The sequence below is a fragment of the Hevea brasiliensis genome, chromosome 4 (genome assembly GCF_030052815.1).
Source record: "Hevea brasiliensis isolate MT/VB/25A 57/8 chromosome 4, ASM3005281v1, whole genome shotgun sequence".
NCBI classification, from domain to species: domain Eukaryota; kingdom Viridiplantae; phylum Streptophyta; class Magnoliopsida; order Malpighiales; family Euphorbiaceae; genus Hevea; species Hevea brasiliensis.
This window is the reverse complement of record NC_079496.1, coordinates 28,401,696-28,412,213: the sequence shown is the minus strand read 5'-3', so window position 1 is coordinate 28,412,213 and position 10,518 is coordinate 28,401,696. Positions and strand designations below refer to the sequence as shown.

General features: G+C 28.1%; 1 protein-coding gene across 1 annotated transcript; it reads right to left on the bottom strand.

Annotated features, from left to right (window-relative positions):
* Positions 1-8,013: 8,013 nt before the first annotated feature.
* LOC110663267 (uncharacterized) lies at positions 8,014-9,998 on the bottom strand. The gene is made up of 5 exons (XM_058146290.1): positions 9,765-9,998; positions 9,517-9,643; positions 8,840-9,127; positions 8,603-8,707; positions 8,014-8,487 (listed from the first exon to the last, which is right to left on the bottom strand). The coding sequence occupies exons 1-5, from the start codon at positions 9,824-9,826 to the stop codon at positions 8,014-8,016; spliced, it is 1,056 nt and encodes a 351-aa protein (XP_058002273.1). The 5' UTR covers positions 9,827-9,998.
* Positions 9,999-10,518: the final 520 nt, after the last annotated feature.

Sequence of the window (10,518 nt, the reverse complement as noted above, 5' to 3'; positions counted from 1 at the left end):
CTACCTGCAGTGAGTTTTGACCCACGATGAACTATCTCTTCTGCTGGAGATTTTGGTGCTTATTAAAGTGATTCTAGATTGTTTTGTGTTTAATAATATATTCGATGTATGTGTGAAATTTTAAATCGAGCTTTAGAAAACACTTACGACTTTAGCTTAAATGGATTTGGGCTTCTAATTTATTTATATATTTTTTTCTAGATGGGATAATTACTGGTTTATTAAAATTTTATTTTTTGTTAACAACGTTGTAGTCACTAATCAAATGGCAATTATCTTCTGCCTAATGATATAATTCAACATTATCGGCTCTGCGTCTCTTAGATAATGTAGTGCGAGGCCGCTAGCTAGTAGCTAGTGCTAGGCTTCTTTTTCATGCCAGATTTCTTGATTCTTTTGGATCTTTATTTTGATTTTGTTAAAGGTTTTACTTACTCCGTCTAAAAAATATTATTTTATTAAATTTAGTGAAAAAGAACACTTATAATTCTAGTTATTTTAGTTATGAAGAGCGGAGGAAAGAAAGAAAAGAGATTTGTACAACCTAAAACTCGATTGTAGAATTTAAAGATAAGAAACAAGGAATTTTTAAGCAAAATCTATTGATAGAAGGTGTGGAACTTGAACGATGACGTTGATAATGCACGGATAGCAATGGAGCCGCATTAAGCAGCAGTGCCATTAGTAACCGCAAAAGATAGAAATGCCTTTGAGAAAAACAAATGGGCGAGAAGAAAACTTAAGAAAGCGATTAATGAAATTCGTGTAAATCTATAGTCAATTTTTAGCAAAAGTTAGGGAAACAGGAGGGGAAGATGGAGATGTAGAAGGTAGCATGACTAAAGAAAAATAAGGGTGAAAATTTAAATAAGTTGAGTGCATTAAATATGATAATCAATCAGTTTTGTCAGGAGATAGTGAGATTAATATGCTACTGTTCAATATAAGTTAAGAGGATGACTTTACAAATCTTAATGTTCATTTGACAAAAAGGAACCTTAACTACTGCCATAAAAAATATAATGGAAGTGAGAGCTTGCAGCCCAAATGGAATTTAGTTTGTGGAATATAACCATTAGTAAAGCAACAAAGATTATCTTCTTCAAAGAGTTTTATTCATTCAGCAGAAAATTTTGAATCGATTCTTGTTGATATTTTGCGGCCTTACAAAGTGAAGTCTTACTGTGGTGCTCATCATGAGTTGACAATCGTGGACGATTTCTCTAGATTTACATGGACTTCTTTGATGCATAATAAAGCACAAACAACTTCTATACTTGCGACCATGGGGAATACCCAGTTCCATGAAAGTGTAAAGCAGGCGAGGAGTGACAATGGTTCAGAGTTTTTAAGGACATTTTTTCAAAAAGTTGCGTATCAGAGAAAAAAAAAAGGTTGTGTATTAGGGGGGTGGGTGGGGGGTTGGTGACTTAGTGTATTTACCAAAGGGGGTGAGCTTGGCTAACATAGAGAAGAGAGAGAGAACTTATCGCTAGCCATACTATATCTAACAAATAAAAAATTTTAAGAGAAGACAATCACTAAAATGAAAAAAAAGTAGTTAGACGCTACTCTAAAAAGTATCTAGTAGTTGGAGGTTAACTCTAAGTAGCGTTTAGCTAATATTTTTTTTCACTCTCTCAATAGCATTCACACCCACACAATTACTAGCTAAATAATTATCTGATATAAAAAATAATAATTATAGAATATAGATAAATTTAAAACAAAATTATTATTTAGATGTAAAAGTTGATTAATATTTGTTGTAGCAACTTTAGAGGTGGCCACAGTTCGGTTTCAAACTAGAATTGAAACGAAATTAGCTTGGTCAAAAGTAAAACTGACTTCAAACCGGACCAAATTTGCCCTTCTGTGGTTTGGCTCAGGTTTATATTTTTAAGGAACCGTGAATCGGCATTTTCAAATTGGATTGAACCGACGATTCCGAATCGGATCAAATCGATAGTTTAAATAAAAAAGAACTTAATAAATACCTTACCCTACTCTTAATTCATTTATAAATTTCAAATTCTCTACACAATTATTCTCTATGCTCTCTTTAATTCTTAATACTCTCTTAATTTTTCTGCTTTATTATTTTGTACACCTACTAAAATTTTTAATATTATCTCAATTACTTGATTATTATTTTATATCCTCAGTAAAATTTTTAATACTATCAATTTAAATTTTTTTTAAGTTTTTTTAATTTTTAAATTTTATAATATGATTTTTAGAAAAAGAGCAAGCAATAGAACTAAAAATTTTGATTCTTGGCAAAATTAAGTTTATGCACTTTTTTTTAATTTCTTTAAAAAAATATTTCATCTCTAATTTTTTAATTAAGTTTAAGTCTTTCTTATTAAATTTTTCTTAAAAATAAATAAATTTATTTTTTTCTTATTTTATTTTAATTGAAAGTTTTCTAAGAAAAATTAAAATATTTTTACAAATATAACTTAATTTAAAATCAATAAAAAAATTTGAAATCAATAAAACTTTTCTCTAATTTTTCTTTTGTGCAAGTCGCCCTTAAATCGCCTCTAAATTGATCCCATATTGCCTTCTAAATTATCTTAAACTATTCTTTTTCGAATTGTCCTTCGAACCTTTTTAAAATGGAGCTCTAACTGGAACCGGCGGCTTAGAAATTATTTTTCAAATGATCCCATGATGGTTTGCTTCAGGTTCATGATTTTATTGAACCTGAACCATGGCCACCCCTAAGCAAATTATTAAAATTAGTACAGTGAATAAATTATATTAAATATTTTATAAATATTTGAAAATTGGTATTATTTAGGATTTATTAATTTAATAAAATATTAATTTATGATAACTATTATTAATATAAATGAATAAAAAAAGATATGAATAAATAATTATTGAAATAAATTAATTAAAAATGAATGAAATGATATATACATATTAAATTAATATTTATGAAATATGAAATTAAAAATTAAATAAATAAAATAATAAAAGTAATGTATAAATATTTTAAATATTCAAATTTTATATGCAATAGATATTAATGTTTTTAATTTTACAATTAATCCTTATATGTTTATTAATTTTAAAAACTATAAAGACTTATTTATAAATAGTTATAATATTTAGAGTATTTTATAAAATATATAGAGTATTTGTAATTAACAAAAATTTAAAGGATTTTAAAGTAATCAATCCAGGTTTGAGGGACAAAAAATATAGCTGTATGCTTCCTTGAGTGGTGTCCAACAGTTAGATATTGTTAAGTAGCGTCTAATTACCTTTTCTTTCAGTGATTATCTTTTTTTTTCTTTTTCTTTTTTTAACTCTTCTCCTCCACGTCAGTGAAACTCTACCGTTTTGCTAAATACATCTCAAGTACTCTTTTTTTCATATTGCTAGAGCCCTTATGTTTTAATCACATTTACCTAACTCACCTACTGCTCATGCTCATCACTAGTTGTTGTTCCAAGATGGTTCTGTAGGATCCTTATCAACAGCCTCCATCTTGAGGGGGGATGTAAAGCATATGTAGTTTATAGTGGCTGTAGTCAGTAGTTTAGTTTTGCTTCAGTTCAATTGTCACAGATCTGTTGTAATCATTTTAGCCTAATATGTTAGGTTGTTATACGGCTTAAAGTTTAATTACACCTTTGTATTCAAAGAAGTTCAATTTAGTTTATTTTTAATTTTTTGTTCAATTTAGCTCAAAAATTTTAATTTAAGCTCAATTTAATCTTAAAATAAAAAAAGAAATTGAGTTTCTTGATTTTTAGTTTTAAATCAAGAAATTCCAAAATAAAGAAATTAAACTTCTTAATTTTTTATTTAAATCAAGAAATCAAGAAATTTAGCTCATAAAATTTAATTTTTAGGCTAGATTGAGTTTAAATTGAAGGTTTTAGATTAATTTGGACAAAAAATTGAAAATGAATTAAATTGAACTTTTTCTATAAGTATAGGGACTAAATTGGACATTTTACCATTGTTACACTAGTTTAGTTTGGTTGAAATCTTTTTTATTATAATTTTTTATGTAATTTTTTCATTTAATTAAAAATATACTTTTTAATTTTTTGCATGTAACTATATTTTTCAATAATATAAATTCTCTAATAAAGCTAAAAAATATTTAATTATATCAAGTCATGCCTTATATATATACACTAAAAAAAATTTAAGTCAATTGGTTGAGATTCAAAATTAAACTAAAATCGGATCAAACAGTATAAATTATAATGATAAATGTCTTTAAACTCAAATTAAAATTGAAATTATACTGAACCGTAATCAAAATTAGAACATCAGCTTGAAGCCAAACCAAAATTGTGGCAAAATAGTGGGATTGGCGTGTGCATTTTCAGTTACATCTCAATAATAAAATTGAATTAACAAAATTTAGTTATATTAGTAAGAGTGCGTTCGGTTCTATTTATTTTTTATTAGTAATTCTGAAAAATTTTTATTTTCAATAATTGGTTTAATTATCAGCTCTCTTCTTTTCAGGTTGATGACCAAATATTTAGGATAATATTCTAAATATAGGTATGTTTCTAAAATTGTTATTACATTAGGATGAAGCCTATTAATAGATAGACTAGTATTTAAATAGTATTTATAAATTTAAGTTTTATTAAAACTAATTTATCTATATAATGTATATTTAAAATACAGGATAATGCAAGTTTTTCATTTAATATGATTCCTTGAGGATAATGTAAGTGCAGATAGAGACGGAGCCAGCAAATTAAATCAATGGGTCAAAACATTTTATTTTATTTTATTTAAAAAAAAGAAAATCTTGTATACAATAATAACTATCTACAGAAAAAAAAATTTATAACAATATATATAAATATGTAACAACAATTAAGTAGGAAAAAAGAACAATTTCATAAAATAATAAATTTTCATTATAACCTTAAATTTATAATTGTCTTCAATGAGTTTTTTATTTTATGAAAACGTTGGTTGATATATGTAGTCAAATAATTATTTAATAATTGATTTTTTTATTTTATTTCACAATTGAGTCTCCACAATTCTCAGTATAAAAAATACTCTTTAATACTTGCAGTTGTAACAAATAATATTAACGTAAATTTTACAAGCCAATGAACTAATGAATACGCTGCATTAGTGTTTATACATATATATATATATATATATATATATATATATATATATATATATATATATATATAAAAGAACTTTAAAAAAAGAATTGAGTGAGGTCCATTAAACCCACTCAATATGCCATAGATCCGGCCTTAGGTGCAGGATGTTCACAAACTCAATGATTACTGCCCAGTTTGCAATTGTCACACTATTGGAATTAACATTTAAATATTATTTTGGTTTAAAGTTTTTCAGGGTTCATTTGTTGTGTTGAGTTTTTTGAATTGTAATATTAATTTTACTATTTATCAATAATCCTCATAGAGTAATTAATTCACTTATTTCTTTTTTCTAATTTATTTTGATATTCTTTTATTTCAAGATTTTGGTATCAAGGATTATCAAGAAAAATTGCAATCAACTTGTTTGAAGAAAGAAGAGCTATCGTTGGATGTAGTAAGGCCGTGTTCAACAACAGCTTTAAGTTAGTGTTTAGTGTTCTGACTAGAGTTAAAATATTATCTTTATTATTTATAATGTTTAGTGGCATAAGTATTTATACTAATATTTAGAGATTGAGAGAGTGAATAATGAAACGTTATTTATCATAACTTTTAAGATAGTATTTATTATTTTTATTAGAGTAAAAAATATAATATTATTATTTTTATATTTAATAATTAATCTAACAGTTATTTTTACTGAACATATCTGCTTTAAATCATCTATAAATAAGTAATCATTAATAGTTAATATTTAATGACTAACGACTAGTAAAATAGTTGATAACTACTAAAATAACTAACTATCATTAAAATAATCAATATTGCCTAACAAACCCTAAAGAAGTACAAGTTGTACCATCCTATATGTTGTTTATTGTGTTTATTATCTCATATATTGGAGAAAAGAGCAATATTTTTATTTGGAGTAAAGCTCAATTTGCCTCCTGTACTTATTGGGGATGTCTAATTTAATTTATTTTTAACTTTTGATTCAATTTAATCTAAAAATTTTAATTTATATCTAATGTATCCCAAATTTTAAGAAGGTGTAACTTACTCACCACTTTAGTGCGGAATTGCCTTTCTTTTATTTTTTATTTTTTAAATATTTTTAAAGTTAACCATTTTTTAATATTAATTATTTAGTTAATTATTTTTAATCTTAATTAATTAACTATAATTAGTTATTTTTTATATTTTACTTTTTTAATATTAATTAATAATATGGAAATAAAAAATAATATTTTATATTTTTATATTTATTTAATTATAATTTTTTAATTTTAAATTGAGAACATGAAAATATAAAAATATTATTTTTTAATTTAAATAATTAAAATTAATTATGAAAATATTAATATAATGTTTTTTATATTGTCAATTTAATTAATAATATTGAATGATAAAAATAATATTTTTATTTTTTATTTAATTAATTATACAATATAAAAATAATATTTTGAATATTAAAAATAAAAAATAATTAAATATTAAGAAAATGACGTGTGTAATTGGATTGAGTTAGTTTGAGCTTAAATCAAAACTTATGGGTTAAATTGAACTAAAAATTAAAAATGCGCTAAATTGGACCTCTTAGGAGACAAATTGAACTTTATTCAATTTTTTTTTTCTTTTTGTTTTATATTTTAGTGAATTGGAATATTTACCCTCTCTCCCTACCCTATGTTATATCACATTAACTGTAAAAATAGTAATAATTGATTTTAAAATGCCATGAGATCTTGTAAGAGCTGTCTTCAACTTTATGTTGGATGATAGGGAAAATATGACCATGGAAAAAATTGAAAAGTATTTTGGGATCCAAACAACAAAGATAACATCAAAGCCTTCCTTCTGCTTTAAACACTTTCATGCAGAATTCATGCTCTGTTTGATGTTGAAGAGGTTAGGCAGGGTCTACAGATGGCTTGAGACTCATCTTAGATATCTATCTGAAGTGGATTCTCATGGCATATGGCCATATAGATTCAACAGTGGGACTTAGGGGAGGATAAGTCTTTAATGCCAGAAATTTTTGTTGAAGTTTGAGGCTGTTTTGCATCCACAACCATGGCCATGAATGAGCATGTGGTACTTCCACTTAAGTTTTATAAGTTAATATCTAAAAAATGAGATGTTTTCATAGGCTTATTATTAATAAATATGGGATATTATACAAAATTAAGTTTCTATTATTTATGAAATGGACGGCTACTATAAGGTTTTAGTTATCTATCAAAAATTTTCTAGCTAAAAACAAATGAAAGAGAATGAGAAAATAAACACTACAAGAAAAAAGGAGATTTGAAACCGAATATTCGGTTTCAAATAAGTGAAAAACGGTTTCTAAATACATTTAGAAACCGATTTGAAACCGAAATATTCAGTTTTAAATCCGCAAGTTTCTAAATAAATTTAAAACGGAAAATGACGTCCGTTTCAAATTCTGAAGCAATTTTCAAACCACTATTCCGTTTCAAATTTAGAAACCACATATATTCGGTTTCAAATTTCGTTTTAATTTAAAAACTGATATTTTGGTTTCAATTTTTTTGAAACAGAAATTCCGTTTCAAATCGGTTTCTAAATTCTAAAACCGATCCTTGTGTTATTGGATTAAAAACGGAAAAATTCGTTTTTAATCCGTTTCAAATTACTAGCAGAAAATTTTTATTTTTTTATTTAATATATTATTTCCTGTATTGAAGCATAAAATATAATATTAATTTTAAATGCTCAATATCATAATATTTATAATATCAGGCTATCAAATATCAAATATCAGTCAATATTATATATAAATATGACAGTGAAGGGTTATGACAATAATATACTGTATGGAAAAATAAAATATCATAATAACAAAAAAACAAGCTACTTGTCATCAACAAGATAATCACTCATCACCACTATCAGCCTCTCTACCATCATCTTGATGAGTCGCATGTGGAGTTGGGGCTGTAAACTGCGTACCGTGCATCATTTGTGCCATCATGTTTTGCATCATTTGTTGCATGCGCTCCTCCAGTGTCTGCTTACGTTGTCTATATCTCTCCTCTAGCATCAACTCGCGTTGTCGATCTCTCTCCTCCATTGCAACCAAACTATCCTTGAGCGTTGCAACAGTCTGATGCAATTGTTGAATCTCTTCCTCCATTGCCTCTGACTGAGCACAATAGGATGCAGTAGAAGATGATCCATGTGATGAGCTAGGGTAAAAAATTGATGCTTGAGATCCAATGCCATAAACCCTGTTCTTCTTCTCCCCCCCCACAACTTGATAATATAGTGCGACCTCATCTATAATAGGAGGGTCACTGCACCCCTCTTGTGGTTGAGACGACTGCTCCTTAAGCGCCAAAAATGCATCCTACATAAGTCAATACACATATTTTAAATTTATTTTTCTTGGCAATTGAATAAACAAACTCACTTATTCATTTTTTTTCATATAATTGAAAGACATAAAATACTTGTTCGCTTACCTTAATTGATTGCGCTTGTGAATCAACCATATTGGAGGTGCCTTTCCTAGTGTGGGTCTTATGGAAAAGTTCATAAGGAAAAGGTCTTCGGCCAAGCTGGGCTTCCTGAAAAGATATAATGATTTTAGTGATGTTTATAATAATGTTCGATTATTTGCTACTAATATGTAGACAGACAATAACAAAACTAGTAAATATGAAATCATTACCATCCTATAGTAAATATGAAATCATTACCATTCTATCTGCGTGAGTAGCATGTGAAACTGAACCCCCTGTGTGTCTAGAGATGCCTGCCCCAACTCCCCCTATCTCACTACAATGGTTAGCAGTGAACTGATGGCTCTTGGCTTTAAACTCTGGGCTACTCCATGCCTCCTTCCATTTTTTCATTGTACTATTAGGCACGATGACCTTGGATTTTCCTTTCCTGACATTGCACATTAGGGCCTTATAGCGCTCTGCAGCCTTACGCCTCCAAGCTTCCTTTACTAGTGGAGTCACCTCTTGCCAATCAAAGTATTTCTGGTATAAAATAAATAAAAATTAAGATAGTTGTATTAGTGTGATAATATTTTAGAAAAAAATTGACAGCATTTCCCCTTAATTTTGGACAATCCAGCCTAGTTATTAGGTATTAATTGCACCTGTTAAAAACGCTTCATATATTCTCAAAAATAAATAACATCCACCCCAACTACAACAACTCACAACAATATATATTTTCAATATCACACAAGCTGTACATATAGATCATTTAAGCATTAATATACTTCAATTGTGTTCTTTTACATTAATTCACAAATTCTCATCACTTAAATGATATTTGTTCATAACATTCTTTTTTGAGGTTTCATAAACAATGCAAATTAGTTATCTGATAGCTAATTATATTTAAATATTTATTTTATTACTTGAAATTCATCCCAGTAAAACTCTTTTGTTTCAGGCGTGATAGTTTTCCAACAGTGCCCCTCTGGGTCCATCCTCTCCTTGAAGATATTCTTCATCTTCTTAGCACATTCCTCAGATGGATGTAACCTGTACAAAAGAAAGACAGCAAATATATTGATTTTATGTAAATGTAGAAATACGGTACTTCAATTGCCAATGATATGTAATACCAAATCATAGATAAAGTTAATTAATTTTAAATACTTACGTGCCATTAATGAGCTTTATTCTTTTCTTTCTTCCAAATGTAGTGAGTGATAGGCCATCCATCGATGATATTGGTGCTGCCCCAACTGAATGACCTTCATGACCAGAGGTTGATCCAATTGCAGGCTCAGAAGATGGGGTAATAGGTGGTGGCGGTGGAGGTGGAGGTGTAGCTCAATGCTGTGTTGAAGCAGTAGACCCCTCTGGATCTGGTGTCGACCTCACAGTGGATCGTGAAGGAACCTGAGGTTGACCCTGTGTAGATTGGTCTAGTTGATCATTGGGCTCATCCTGCACAGGTAACTGCCTTGACTGTGAATGACCCAACAACCTCCCTTGCGACCGTTGCCTCGCATCCTGCATAAATAATTGTATTAATTAGTTAGCTTCATTCAACTTATGATACATAATACAGATGAAATTAGTTAGAGTTTATAACATTTATGTTTTGACTATCAATATTATCATAACATTTATGATATGAACCTCTTGAACAGACTGTGCTATTATCAACCTCTTGAACAGACTCCGCTATCATAACATTTATGTTTTGACTATCAATATTACTTGTGCGGGGTTCCCCATGTAGAATCCATTTATAATAATATGACACAAATCCATGCTTCATCAAATGTAACCGAATTGTATTCTCATCAACATAATTACGATTCTGACACTTTCGATGATTACATGGACACTTCAGTTTATCCCCATCCATCCACTCTGGTTGTTGCTTAGCAAATGTTATGAATTGT

Coding starts and splice junctions, on each gene's coding strand:
- LOC110663267 (XM_058146290.1), bottom strand. CDS start 9,826: ATGGATGGCCTATCACTCACTACATTTGGAAGAAAGAAAAGAATAAAG. Junction 9,128..9,516: donor TTTACTGGGATGAATTTCAA/GTAATAAAATAA, acceptor ATTTTATACCAG/AAATACTTTGATTGGCAAGA. Junction 8,708..8,839: donor CTACTCACGCAGATAGAATG/GTAATGATTTCA, acceptor ATATCTTTTCAG/GAAGCCCAGCTTGGCCGAAG.